Source organism: Choloepus didactylus, chromosome 3, assembly GCF_015220235.1.
Source record: "Choloepus didactylus isolate mChoDid1 chromosome 3, mChoDid1.pri, whole genome shotgun sequence".
Lineage (NCBI taxonomy): Eukaryota > Metazoa > Chordata > Mammalia > Pilosa > Megalonychidae > Choloepus > Choloepus didactylus.
In genome coordinates this window covers 44,236,526-44,251,917 of record NC_051309.1, presented here as the reverse complement: position 1 = coordinate 44,251,917, position 15,392 = coordinate 44,236,526, and the positions used below count along the sequence as shown (strand labels likewise).

Below are 15,392 nucleotides of genomic sequence, written 5' to 3'. Positions count from 1 at the left end.
GAAAACAAAAGCATACATTTTTCACTTCCGTGACACTCATCCAGATTCTACTGTGAGCAGTTTCCTAAGTCCGCTACCAATTCACTCAACTTAGTTCAAAAACATAATACCTGATTATAGTATTAATTTGGCTTTCAGGCAGCCCATCAGCAGTTTTTTTTTTTTTTTTTTTTTTTTAAATCATTAAAAGTTAGCTATATTTACCCTTTGGCTTACTATATACAACCGAAATTTTGGAATTCTGTGACAGACCACCACTCTTTTCAGAGTTAATTGTTTCTTTTAAATAGTCCTTGTTGTCAAATTGTTCTTGTGACAAATGGAAAAATGTGGTATGTATAATTTCTTATTACTAAGTAATTTGAAAATATCTAAGTATCTTATTAGCTGTACTTATCTCTGTCTTTGTATTCTAGGGAAGACCTTGGTCTAATCAAATATTAATGTGGGTGCATCTGTAATATATTTACTTGCTTTCTTATTGACAGCAACCAGGAAATTTTAAAACCTCAGAGCAGGTTTTCAAAAGTCAACACTTTTTCCCTCCGCCAGTCTTTGGCCAGTTTTGATATGGTTCACTGATAGGGTGGCCAGCGTGTGATTTGGGTTATTCTGTCCTTTTGTAGATCAAGATTTCTTTATATCGTGCCATTAAAGACTGGATTTTTGGTAGTTTGTAATGAAAAATGTAGACAAGTAGTTACTTCGAGTTTCATAACCCTGTTGTTGGCCCTTTGTATTCTTATGGCCTTCTGCTGCAGACTGAAAGATTGGGCCTAGATCACTAGAGGACTAGACTGGCTTAGCATGATTCTGTTTCCTAGCTTGCAAAAAAGGAATTAAAATGGAAAAAGAAAAAAAAAAAAAGAAAAGAAAAGAAAGACAAATCTCCTTCCTCTTAAAACTGAGAAATATGTATTTTTTTCATAGTTGAACACTCACAGACCCAACTCCTGCATCCTTTCTCTTCAGTCTGTTTACTCTGCATGTGTCTCTACAACAAGACCATTTATATCACTTAGACCAATAAGGTGGTGTTTAATTCGGGGGCCATGGCATGCAGCCCTGTGCTCTGTTGTTGAGGTAAAAAGGGGTGAAGGAGCCCACATTTATTATTAGGTATGATGCTAAACACTCTACAGGCATTTCTCATTTTAACCCCCACTCCAGCTACTTACTTGCTATAGCCATTTCAGAGAAGGAAACCAAAGCCAAGTGTCCAGATCACTAGGAAGTACTGTGCACAGGGCTTGAGCCCTGGTCTCTCTGACTGAGAGTTCTGTGCTCCTAAACCTCATGGGCACCGCCTCCCTCCTGCAGCCTCGATCCTTCTAGGACTTTGCTAACCTCTAGCAACTTGATGACCCACTGAGCCCGCATGATTTCTCAGCTGATGTTATATTTGGTCCTGGAGGCAGCTGTGTACTTCATGGAATTAACTGAGCTGTCTTGGTTCCAGGACTAAACCTTTTATTTTGTGTATAGACCTTTTGCCATTATTTAATATCTAAGACATACTCACACTGTGTTCAGGCTTTGATATATAAAATATATATATATATACACAAAGCTGTTTGTATTGGATCCTACTATTCTAATTACACCTCCCTTTCTTCCACACCCTAGGATTTCTAGCAAGCACTGAAGAGTTAAAGAGGGCACAGGGAAGGAGATGGGATCAAAAGGCTGGTGGGAACATGGTTAAAAGTTTTCATCTGTCACATTCAGGATATAAAAGCTACTTAAATATTAACTGTTCTGGTTTGCTAATGCTGCCATTATGCAAAATACCAGAAATGGATTGGCTTTTTTAAAGGCGGTTTATTTGGTTACAACTTTACAGTCTGAAGGCCATGAAAATGTCCAAATTAAGGCATCAACACAAGTATACCTTCACCAAAGATCACCGAAGGCATCCGGAAAACGTCTGTCGTCAGGGAAGGCACAGGCCCGTGGCTGGCATCTGTTCTGGGGTTCTGGTTTCAAAATAGCTTTCTCCCAGGATGTTTCTCTTTAGGTGTCCAGGGGTGTTCTCTTAGTTTCTCCCAGGCAAACTCTGGGCTAGCAAAAGTCTACTTTCAATGGCCATCTTCAAAATGTCTCTCTTGGCTGCAACAGCTCTCCAAAATGTCACCCTCAGCTGCTCTGAGGTCCTTCTGTTTGTGAGCATTTTTATAGGACTCCAGTGATTAAATCAAGACCCACCCTGAATGGGTGGGGCCACACCTCCATAGAAATAATCTAATCAAAGGTATTACCTACCCACTGTTGAGTGGGTAACACCTCCATGGAAACAACCTAATCCAAAAGATTCCAACCTAATCAATACTAATACCTTTGCCCGCACAGGAACATGGCATTTTGGGGATATAATACATCTAAACGAGCACATTAACTCACTAGAAATTTCAGTGGCATTCTTTCTGCATACATTTATGGTTATAAAAACAAAGTAAATAGAAATTTCTCTTTAATAACATTTCCGGAATAGTACCTAACAACATAAAACTGCCTCAGGGAAATTTTTTGCCGTGACTTTTAAGAAACCGACAGATTTCCAACTTTCTCTTAATAATGCCATTCTAAGTACTCAAGAATTTAAATAGAATTTTCTTTTGTGTGTGTGCTATAGATTTGTATCTCAGAGAAGACTTCATTTTGGTTCAATGTGGGCCTTCTCATATTAAATCCTACTGTTAAGTGAGTTGAATTATAAATTGAAACATTTTTTTTTCCGTAAGATAGTAGCAGCAGCCAAAACAGTAGAGAAAACAGTTTAAAAATTCAATTGTTAGAGTCTTGTTTAAAAGGGATAAACACACAAGATTCTGTATTCCTATAAAATGAGGTCCAAGAGCTGGGGTGGGGTGGTGACGGGTAGGTAGGGATTTTTATGAATAACTTTAAAGAATGGGGACCAGGGTCTAATCACTTTGCCTCAAAGCTCATAGATACTATCTCTGGGCCACGCAGTCACTTCATTACAAATATGGGTGTTACCTAGAAAGTGTAGACATTGCCTAGCTCCTTGGAAGCACATGAACTCCAGAATGAGTGAGTGACTTTTTTCAAAAATCTTCCAACCTGAGTATTTGATGATAGAAACTTCCAAACGGGAAATTCTTGCCCTCATCTCCTCTGGAGCTCTCTGTTTTGCCTGGGGGAGGAAGTGGGAGCTGTCAGAATACAATCTGTAGAACCTTAGGAGCTCTCCTTTAATTCTTCTGCTGATGGTGTAGAACTCAAAGGGCTTAGTGTAGGGCAAAGGATCAGATAAGAAAGAAGTCACCCCTCACCACTGAGAAATCTGAAACCCAAGGAATTCTTACTGATGGGTTTTATTCCCTTCTAGTCTGAGAAGCCTCCCTTTCTTCCTAGCAAGAGGCATAAATCACTGATGGTGTGAATAATATTTGAGATAAATGCAACTGTCAGATAGTTTCCTAGGAGTTCTGCGAGGGCACATGATGACTGCAAGCAGCTGAGTCTGTATTTTAATTCAGTGGAATATCTTCAGTCTCCTTTGGAGACTCTAACATGTTTGTCGCCAAGGGCTCAATGCTGCATTTTCAGTAACAGTTCTTGTATGCATGTTCCTGAAAAATTAAGTCATTCCTTCCAAATTTCTATCTAGTACAAATACTGAGGCCAGGTCAAAAATGTTCACAAAGACATCAGCAAGCTCTAATGGAGGTTTGATTTTCCAGGCATTCAGAATACAATTTCTAAACCTGGTTGGGAACAGTTATCTTGGACATATGGCGCATCATTGAACAGTGCCCTCTCAGGTTAATTAAGAAGGCTGAGCCCAGAGGAATTTTTAGCATTTTTTTTGTTGTTGTGGCCTGAAGGAACCACAGAAAAGAAATGTGGTATAAATGTTTAGAAGAGAGATGATTTTCAATGTTGTAAAAAATGAGGACTAGCTACCAGAAGAAAATTCTTTTATATGAATTCAAAAGAAGAGATGCTTTTCGATTCTTGGTAAAATTTGGACCCTCAGACCTCTTAGCTTTTCTATAAATTGACTTTTGTGCATTCACATTAAGCCCTTTATTTGCTTCTATTTAACATGGGAGCAAACAGTGACATGAAGAGGAAAATGGGTCAGTTTTACAAGAGTATATCATGCAATCAAAACAGTTAATTCAGTTTTCTATATAGAGATGTTTGCTCGCTCTGTACTCAGGCATCTAATAACCATTTTTTCTTTTTTTCTAGCTGACTCAAGTGCAGACACCTTGGCAGTGTTTATGGCCAGCAGTGGAACTACAGACGCTGCTAATCGAAACAGCCCAGCCACACCACCCAATACCCTTAATCTCCGTTCTTCCCACAATGAGCTATTGAATGCTGAAATAAAACACACAGAAGCCAAGAATAGCACACCCCCCAAATGTAGGAAAAAATATGCACTAACTAATATCCAGGCGGCAATGGGCCTCTCAGATCCAGCTGCACAGCCCCTGCTGGGACACAGCTCTGCCAACATCAAACTAGTGAAAAATGGGGAGAACCAGCTCCGGAAGGCTGCAGAACAAGGGCAGCAGGACCTCAACAAAAACGTCAGCCCCACTGCAGTCAGAAACATAACTTCTGAGAAGTTGGAGGGTAAAGAGCCCCATCCGCCGGATTCTTCAGGCTGTGAAATTGTACCCTCCCAGCCCAGGAGAACCAAGAGCTTTCTGAATTACTATGCAGACCTAGAAACCTCAGCCAGAGAACTAGAGCAGAACCTAGACCACCACCATGGGGTTGTGGAGGAGAAGCCCCAGCCAGGCCCGGGCCAGGCCTCCACCATCATTGGGAACGGGGATTTGCTGCTGCAGAAACCAAACAAGGCCCAGTCTAGCCCTGAAGATGGCCAAGTAGCCACAGTGTCATCCAGCCCAGAGACCAAGAAGGATCACCCTAAAACGGGGGCCAAAACCGATTGTGCCCTACACCGAATCCAGAACCTGGCGCCAAGCGATGAGGAGTCCAGCTGGACGACGTTGTCCCATGACAGCGCCTCCCCCAGTTCCCCGGATGAAACAGGTAACCTTGGGAAAGGTGTAGCCTATGATGGAACCCGCCCCTGTTGTTTTCAGTTATCGATGGGCTGACGGAAAAAGCCCATTTCCAGGCAGGGAAGAGTATGAGCCTCTAGGGGTAAAATGGGGGTAAAACTTACGTGAAAAATGTTGTTCGATTCCCGTCTACTGTGTTTTCGATGGAATTCATTTTGGATCATGCTTGTTCTGCTAAGCATTTTTGTAATAGGAATAGGTCTTTTGTGTTAAATATAGTTAAATATCATCTATTTAGAATTTTTTCTGCCAGTGCTTAAGTGAACAGTTTCTCTAAACTATCTAGAAATACTGGGTTTGGTTAAGCAAACTAATAAAAGGAAATACAATTGCTAGGGGCTGGATATAACCTGATTAAGAGAACCAACTATTTTAAAGTTCTCAGAAGAACTTACTATGCTCAAATTAACGAAATAATAACTTCAAATCTTTTAAAAAGTCTTTTCATTAAAGTTGTTTCCCCATTGACCTTTACTGGGGAACATTTTATTAGTCTTGTTGAAGTGATATTTGAAAATGAGAAAATAGTGTTGCTTCAGGATTTTGAGTAGTCTAATTGAGACTAGTCTTCCTTTACTTTTTTCTGTATTCGTGAGATCTTTGTATTTTTCAAAGGTGTTGAAATTGTGGCAAACATACAACAGTGTCCTAAGAGTCATCTACTTTTAATCTTATCTTCTCATAATCCCTCACTAGACTGCTTACAAGATTAAAAAATTTGGAGAGCTTTGTTGTGTCTAAATTCAATGTAAACAAGCACTCACAAAAGAAGCTACTCTAGTGGGTGCCAGTGCTTTGCAAATGCTATACACATATAACAAATAGAACCAATAGAACCACCAGAGAAGGAAATAATATTTTTCCCCATTCTGTATGATGTAGAAATTACAAATAATGCCAATAAAGAAAAGAGAAGAAGAAAGTTAAAACATTAACTTTTTAAAAACAATGTTTTTGAGATGCCCTTTAAAATCCTGGTGCTTTTGATGATACATTTCATCAGCTTTCTGTAATAGCTGGACATGGAAATAGGGAAGTTGAGATGAGTCCATTTCATCTCATCAGTGCCTGAACCTGCACATTACTGGAATCATAATTATGTTTAGTAATGTCACTGAGATCATAACGATATCCATTTTACCCATTTATACAATTCAGATCCTGTGGCTAATGGACTCTGTCACCTTCTAGTGTTTGAATCTACATAAAAGACTCCTTGAGCATCTCACAGCTAAACTTCACCTCCTGGTTTCAACATATCCGCTAACACCTCACTGTCTTTCTCCGGTCATGGTGGCCTTTCTGCCTCTCTTCCAGGCATGATATGTTCTATTGTAGTTAATTTTTAAATTTCACTGGAAATTATCAAATGAGTCATAAAGCCTGCCTTATTCCACACACTAGCCCCTTCCCCAAAGACGACCACTACTCCCCCCTTTTTTTTGTGTTTCCTTCCAGAAAATATTTTAGGCATATACCCACATTTATAATAAAAAATACACTTAATACCAGTTTACCCAAATTATGAGATAATGATTTTTTGAAGAGTCCTTATCTTTTAGAGATATATACTTAAATAATATTGTGTGTGGGATTTTCTTCAGAATAATGGGAGGGGGGAGATAAAAAAAGAAACAAAATTGTCCATAAGCTAATAATTGTTAAAGCCGGGTTATGGGTATCTGAGGGTTCATTATTCTATTCTCTCTAATTTTATGTTTGAAATTTTCCATAGTAAAAAGGTAAAACAAAAAATTTACTCAAATTAGATTGTTTTACAAATGCTTTGCCTTTTCCACCTAAGAATGCATTTTGTAGATCAGTCTAAATCAGCCCAAACTGTTTTTCTACCTCAGTCTTTTAAGTTTTATGTGTACTATTCCACTCTATTCACGTTCCACGATTTATTTAGCCACCCCTTCATTAATGAGTATTTTAGATTATTGCTAGCCATAGTCTCTTTAATTTCTGACCTAGTGCTGGTGTCTGTAAGGGCCTGTGGAAAGCACAAAGCTTGAGCAGACAGTGCATGGCATTCCATCTACTGGCACTCCTGAAACAGGGCTTTAACTCCCTCTCTCCAGGAAGCCTTTTGGGATCAGCTATGTGGTGACCTTACCCCACATTTGCTCGGTGTCCTGGTGCTACTTTCTGTTGCTTTTTCCCACACAATCCATGAAAGTTCTTGGCATGCGATGTGAACTGAACTAGAGTTTCCTGACAATGTTGGGAAGATATGTTCGGTTGTCTCTCTCGGAGTCTGTTTTGGAGACCTTTGAATTTTAAAGTAAGGATGGCAATTTATGATGGCCCTTGATGATTGCTAAGGACAGATAATTTGAACCAAATATACTAGTAAAAATCTATTAGCTGGGACTCTAAAGCAATGAGATAGTGTTTTTAAAAAGCATTAGAAGCCAAACCTGTGCTGGCCTACAAAATGGTCACTTTGGGATCCCTGCACCTATTTTAGCTTGCTGCATTGTCTCAAAATACTAATATTAATAATTTTAGAACCCCTACTGAAAAGAAACCTCTATGTCATAATCACACTTTAGAGTTTCATGTAGTAACCACTATGTAAGTTAGTGAGTACAATAAAATAGGCACTTATCCAGCATTTGTATTTTTTTTATTTCATCTTTTCAGTGAAACATACTGAGAGTGTTTAAAATGAACATGAAAATTTAAACATTGTATGTTTCACTTGTAATGGTAAAAATCAGTGTTCATTGTATGTTTTGTATAGTGTGTGTGTATGTGTGTGTGTATACACTCAAATTCAAACTGTTGAAAGGAGAAAAAAACTAAGAGCAAATATTTTGTAAGATACTGGTGTGCATGCCTTAGCACAAACATATAAAGTATATTTGCTTGTTTATTTGCTGTATGTTAAGTGAATACTCATCACAATGGTGTGCATTTTATGACTAAATCATGACACAGTTATCTTTGGATTATAGACTGCGCTTTGGAGAGCCTAGAAAAATAAGAGTAGATCATTTCTACCTTAGGGGCATCCTTTCCAATTTAGAATGCTATTTATAAAATAAAACGCACTGCCTAACTCAGAGATTGACTACTTTCTATTTCCCTTTCTTTCTGAATTGCCCCCTCCAGCTTTTTAGTAACTTTTCATGTACAATCAATCATGTATATAATATATTGCTGTTCTTTTCCTCCTGTGTAGTCTGTCCTTTGAGACAAGGAGGCTACTAGAAGAAAGAAAAGCATCTGTGAATTTACTGAGTTTTCACAGGAGTTTCGAAAAGTTAAAAAGAGTGACTTGATCCCAATTCTAGAAGAAGGTAAACTTGCAAGTGAGAACTTTTAATCTAGTTGTGGTTTTGTCAGAGATATAGTTCCTTCAGTGGCCTCAGATGAACACGATAGCGCAGATAAATGTATGATGGCCAGAATGTCTGTAGTCTCTTGTGTTAATCACTTGGCGTTTTATGTTTGCTTCATGAAAACTTTTGAAAGATACAACATTTGGAGCTCCTCGGGTACAGTTGTCAGTGGTACCAACATGTAACTTAGATTTAATTTCAGGTTTAACAAGATGAAGTCACATCAAGTAGGAACTTGATACCTCTTGTGTAATAACTGTTTCAATGAAATAGGTTCGTTGGTAAAGGGCACAGGGCAGGATTATTCATAGAGAAAGCCAAATCTAGGTGGTGTGACAGTGGGCTAAATGATGTGTTAAGTAAGCCATTTGGTGTTATATCTTAATCAATGTCTGAGTTTGGTATTGGGTACATGTTTTATAACTTTATTGATGATGTCCCTCACAATGGATGGGGCTGTATGACCAGAGTCTCTGGGGAAAGCACAGTGAAATTCTTTTGGCCTGCTGAGTTCATGGTACTTTCTCACATACATGTGGCCATGCTGGGACTTGAACCCAGGTCTTCTGACCCAGCATCCAGTGTTTTTTCCACTGTGCCCTGGTCTCAAAAGTTAGTATATGGCCCCCAAGGCCAAATAAATCAAATACCATCCAGTTCAACTCAGCAGTTATCTTGAGAATCTGGAAAATGGAAAATTATATTTTAGAGGATCTTTTCATTCATATAAGCAATTGAGATTTTGCTCAAATGTCAGTTTCTGTCTTTTTAGAACTACTGAGCTGTAGAAAGTCCTTTATCTGTACCCTTAAACAAATGATTTCAAGTCTCAATTAATGTTTTCCTCTTAGTGGTTTGCAGCCTTACTCCATATTAAGTTTCCATTTAGATTTAGAGTTCCATGAAAGAAGCAGCCAAGTCTTCATTATGTATATATGTGACTCTCTTCACCTTCTGCATTGCACATAGTAAAAGGCTCCATAAATGTTAACTGTTTGGATGAATGGAGCTGGATTACTGTCATTACCTAATTCTCTGAAGTTTGCTGTATTAGTACAGTATAGAAATAGAAAAAGTAAGCACTACTTGTATAAAATAATTGTTTAGAGCATCTGGATAAAGTGATTTTTACTTATATTCTAGGCTACAGGGAGAGATGAAAAATTGGGGCCAGTGATTCAGTCCACCACAAACATTCTTTGTATTTGCATCTGTAGGTCTGCAAGTCAGGAGGGCCAGTGCCAAGGACAAAGGCCATCTTGATTTCAGTTGCCGTCACACTTTGCCTTGCATTGCAAATTTATACATTTTGCTTTAGTTTAAATCCTTTGATATCTGAAATTTAATTGGTTTCCAGTTTTGAGGCAAAGTGAAGCTCTTTTACAAGCTGGATAGTTGGTGAGGGCAAAAAACAAGGTACAAACCCAATTATGTCAATACACCTGGTAACGCTTTTTATTTCTGGCCTTACTGAGTTTAAGAGTGTTTGAGCTTTGAATTCATTTGTGTTCAAACACTTTTAGAAACTTCTTCTAAGTATATGAGCTATTCATTTTTATCCCAAATGGATTTTAGCCATTTCAACCCTAAATAATTTTTAAATTGATTTAATAAAATTCCTACCCCTCTTTTCTTAAAATTTTCAGCTGGTTTGCGCTGCTGAATTAATTTTAATCTTTCAAACACCTTTTAGTGATTCACTAGCTTTCCTGTCTTGTCTTCTCAGTGGAGAGTTCCACAATGTGACAGGAGGAGTTTAAGAAGACAGATATGAGACATTTCCAAAACAGCTTGGGCACACTATGTTATGGGGTAGATGGGTGTTATCCACATTAGATTTTAATATCTTGGGTTTAAGATATATTAAAATATTTGTTATCTTACCGCATGAACTTGAGGAAGAAAATGATTTTGCTTAATTAAGCATTTTTAGAAAATTCTAAACAAAAATATATAATCAATTAAATGCTCAAGAGAGTTTTGGGTTGCTTTCTATCTGTAAACTATTACAGTAGGTACTTCAGGGAACAAAAAGATGATTGGGGTGTGGATGTTGGGGCACTTGAAATTATCTTTGTTGGAGATTTGGGAGATTATTGTCCCTCGAAATTGTTGAAAAGTAAGGAATCCTTTTCTTTTTTTAAAATCACTCTTTAAAAAAAAAAATCACTTAAGAAGTTTAATTCTTCCCCCCACCGCCCCACCCCAATGTCTGCTGTACTGGCATTTTGAAAAATTAAAATTCGGTTTCCAGTTTGACAAGTTGTGTAACTTCTGGGGAGAAGGGTAGTGAGGACAGAGGCTTCTTAGGAAGCAGGCAGGGTGGAGTCCTCTGGTCAGTCTGTCACCAGGGCCAGGTGACGTCATTATGCCCTTGGAAGTGTGCATGGAGCTACTATGAGAAGTCCCTAAGATTGGGAGGGGGTGACTCAGTGGGTTCGTAGTAAAAGTACTACTAGCCACTTTCAGAAAAATTTCTGGTCAAATTTCATTTAACTATTTGCCCAAACTCATTATCCTCACAAAAGAATCTTAAATTAATAAAATATATAGAGAGATTTATTGTCTTAAAAGCCAAAGGGCTTCAGGAATATGCAGATAGTCACCAACCTTAAACTTATCTATGTAATGGATCTGTAACATTACTGTGATTCTCACTGAGAAATATTACCCATCCACTTCTGTGTAAGTTAACAAAAATTTCAGAGTTGTCAAATTCATCATTCCTTTGTGTGTTAGTTTCTGCATTCATTCTTTCATTTGTTAATTCATATATATCTATGTCAGTTTTTAAAAGTCTACTCTATGTACTGTGCTAGCCATCCAAGACAGAGAAATAAATTAGAACCCGCCTGCGATCTCAAATAGCTCACATACAGTTTCCTATCTCCATGGATAATCCGCACCCCATATGTACAGTACTTCTCAAAAGGTGTCTAAGTGTTTTTCTTCTCATTTTGCACATCACACTCCAGTTAGAATGAAGGAAAGATAAAGTTCCCATACTCTGTGTAGCCCAAGCTTCCAGGCAAAGAAGAGGAAGAGATGTTTAGACGTCTTCATAGACAGCTCCTTAATATATGCAACACCAAAAGATATACGAGGAAATTTGTAAAAACTGTATTCAGATTTTCCAAGAAAGAAAGCTCACAGTTGCAGGTATTGTGAGAATTGAAAGCAAATAGAAGCATGCTGCAATGGACCTCAGCATTTAGCCCAAATCCTTCATTGTGGAGATGAGGAAATTTGGGCTTGGACCTGTTACTGGTAAACATGAAACCACAACCCAACTGAGATTGGAAATAAGTTGAAAAGACAGAATAATATGATAAAGACACAGAAAAGTTTAACATTTAGCAGTATGGCTCAGCTGTGGAGAGTAGGATAGCTCAGGGAACATAAGAAGATGAGGTTATTCCTTTTGAGCAAAGCTAAACAGATGGACAGGAATTTCAATAATAATTTTTTCTTTCTTGTTTAAGAGAAATTTATTGCTTATTAAATATACAGGATTTTCTCAGGAGCTATATGGAATATATATAAAAAAGATAAGACCCTGACATTAGGGATCTTATAATTCAAAGGCCAGATGATGCCGTGGAAGCTTCAGAGATGAAGCTTTGTGTGTTACTTTGTGTGGACAGTACTGGGGAGCATGTGCCCCCAGACACACACATTATTTGGTAGGTAGAGTATTTTAGAAAACTTTGAATTAGATGTCAATGGTTAGAAATTGGGAGATTTTACATACAAATAGGGTCTCTCCTTTCTCTTGTAAATTCAGAAATCTCATAATGTGACAGCCCCCTTTAGATGGGTTCTGTCTTCCCCAGCTCAGGGCGCTGAGCTTGGGAACCCCTGCTGCAAGTGTCGATCGATTCAGCCACCATGCACACAAGAAACTATTATGGTAGAAAGAACTAGGCTAATCTTGTTCTTTGCCATTACAGCTACATACAAGTGTAATGCCACAGTAGGAACATCATTGAATGGGGAAATCTACAGACTTCCTTTAATCACAGGCGTCCTAGTTTCAGTCCCTTGCCTTCTGGTAGAATCATAAAGCGTGATAGGAACTGTTAAGCAAACATACTTGAAATTTCCGAAGACATCTTTAGATGACTTTTCAGAGTTTTCCGTCTGTTAATTTGGTTAGAGGAGGGAAAACATTAGCTTTTCAAAAGCTGGAATGTGGGTGGTTCATAAATTTTGTGCCTCTAAGTCTGACTCAGTTAATATACCCAGTTTGCTTTCATAAATGTGAGGCTGTTACAGATTACTCTTACTTTTAATTTATATATTGCTTTTCCCTATGAGAACCGTTGGATGCACAACAGTGAAATAAAAGCTTCATATTTAAAGAGATTTGACTGGAAAAATTGAATCATTTAACAATTAGATTTCTATGTGGAATGGTCAGAAAGAGTGAAATGAACTCAACTGCAAGCCATTGCCTTTGATATCTAGGATAGGGGCTGATATTTATTGTACGTGAACTTGCATTTCATAGTTATACTCTTGAGTAGGATTAAATTTGATCCTCACCAGAATTCTTCTGTAGTATCACATTAAGGACATTATTAGTTGGTGGTTTCTCCCTCATTGTTATTTGAAGAAATCTTCATATAGATAGCACTGAATTGGTACATCTGGGATATTATGAATACAGCCTCCACTCTATAAATGGCTTGTTTGGGAAGTTAATGTTTTGGTCTGTTGTTTGTTACCAGGACACCTATTCTCATACACCTGATGGCATGTGATGATTAGGCATGGAAGATGACTGGTCTGTGAAAGCCTGTTTAATCCCTGTTGGACGTTGTCTTAGTTTGCTAATGCTGCAGAATGCAAAACACCAGAGATGGATAGGCTTTTATAAAACGGGGGTTTATTTCACTACAGAGTTACAGTCTTAAGGCCACAAAGCATCCAGAGTAACACATCAGCAATCGGGTACCTTCACCGGAGGATAGCCAATGGCGTCCGGAAAACCTCTGCTAGCTAGGAAGGCAACTGGCGTCTGCTCCAAAGTTCTGGCCTCAAAACGGCTTTCTCCCAGGACGTTCCTCTCTAGCAAGCTTGCTTCTCTTCAAAACTTCACTCCCAGCTGCACTCCGTTCCCCCCCCCCACCCAGTCAGCTCATTTATATGGCTCCACTGATCAAGGCCCACCCTGAATGGGTGGGGCCATGCCTCCATGGGAACATCTCATCAGAATCATTACCCACAGCTGGGTGGGGCACACCCCAAGCAAATCCAACCATCACCAAAACGCCCGCCCCACAAGACTACAAAGACAATGGCATTTGGGGGACACAATACATTCAAACCGGCACAGACATGTACAGTGGTATTAAAAGGACTGTAGAACTTTTTCAAAGAATGTTCTAGAAGAAAATGTGGTCACAGTTCCATGTGGAGCTGTTAGAAAGTGAGAAAGCAGAGAAGACCCCAACTCTAAATCATTGAGGTGGGGCTGATGGGATGTGCAGCAAAGGAAGTTCAAGGGCTGGGGACTGGGGAGGCATCTGCTGATGGAAGCTTCTAGGGACACATCTCAGTAATGGGCTAACGCTTCAGTTCCTACCTTGCCCTTCTGCTTCTGCTCTAGGGCTTTGTCCCGTGGGGAGCCTTTAACCAACAATGCTATTCATCCCTTACTCACGTTAGACACGGGCTTTTGCCCTTCCTTCTTTCCCCAGAACAAATACCCAAATTCTTTCAGGGTTTCTGAGTATCTTTCATCTTTTAGTTGATGTCTTGTCCTTCTGACTCCTGCTTATATTTCTTTCATGCATTATGCATAAAGGCCCCTGGTCAGAGATTATGTCCCACATATAATACACCAGGGAGAAGCATTTTCACCTCTGGTTCATTATATATGTTTTGAATGGATTGAGGGGTTATTGGATAGGTAAAAATCTAGACTTGTTTATTTTTAGGATACTTTTAGTGAGGATGATAGAAGATTAACCTTTATCCTCTTACACATCCCTTCAGTCATTGAGTATCTCTTGAGGTCCTAATATGTACAAGGAACTGAACTCAGTGCTCTGGGCAGTTCCAAGATTAGGACACTATCTTCCCTTCACAGTCAGGCTCCTTCCTTAAGAAGATTTTAAATCTCTTTAACATCCTGTGGTGTTTACCACTTTCTGGGGTTTACAGTCTTACATCCCAAGTTCACATCCCAGCCTCATCACCTTCTTGACCTCTGAGCCCAACTTTCACATCTATAAAATGGGAATGATAATAGCACCTACCTTATAAGGTTGTTTTTGGCACAATACCTGGCACCCAGAAAATATTTTTTTAAGTGTTTGCAATCATTATAATTATTGTCTTATACTCTATTATAAGATGAAAAATTTCTTCAGGATATAGACCATTTATGCCTTTGTTCTTTTTTAAAAAATCTCCAGAAATGAATTCATTTATTGAGTGCCCATATTTGAATGATTAGTACAACAAGTAAATTTTATTATTTATACTAGCAGTACAACAATTTAAGATAATGGTTTAACTCCAAGAAGTTCACAGTAATGTGGGAGGTGCATAAATCCTTCTGAAACTGTAATGTACAGAAGAATCCCTTGGGGATCTTGTTGAATGCAGATTCTGATTCAGTGGGTTTGTGCCGAGTCCTGAGATTCTGAATTTTTAAAGGCTCTCATGATGCTGATACTTCTGGTGCTTGACTGTACTTCGAATGGCAAGGCTACGCTTGAGCTGCAAGAGGAAAGGGCCCTGGCTGTAACCCCAGCAGCTAGAATAAACAGTGCCTGGCACATGTTTGATGTTCAGATAATATTTTTTGAATGAATAAATTTATCTCAAAATATAAGTAGTGATACCAGGTAGGTTTTTGCCAAGTACTAAGTGTATAGAACAGATGATGCAGTTCCAGGTGAGCAAGCCATTACCTGTCCTGGAGGGGGCTCATGCCGACGCATGAGTGGGTAGAATTGAAAGA

The 15,392-nt window shown here is 38.7% G+C and overlaps 1 protein-coding gene across 14 annotated transcripts in view; it reads left to right on the top strand.

Moving 5' to 3' along the window:
• Nucleotides 1-15,392, top strand: part of APBB2 (amyloid beta precursor protein binding family B member 2) — a 447,074-nt gene that overhangs the window by 223,545 nt on the left and 208,137 nt on the right. For all 14 annotated transcript variants that reach the window (XM_037829667.1, XM_037829666.1, XM_037829663.1 and 11 more), the window contains one exon: nt 4,222-5,037. In XM_037829667.1, the coding sequence (XP_037685595.1) occupies nt 4,222-5,037 (816 nt within the window). The remainder of the gene's footprint in view (nt 1-4,221; nt 5,038-15,392) is intronic.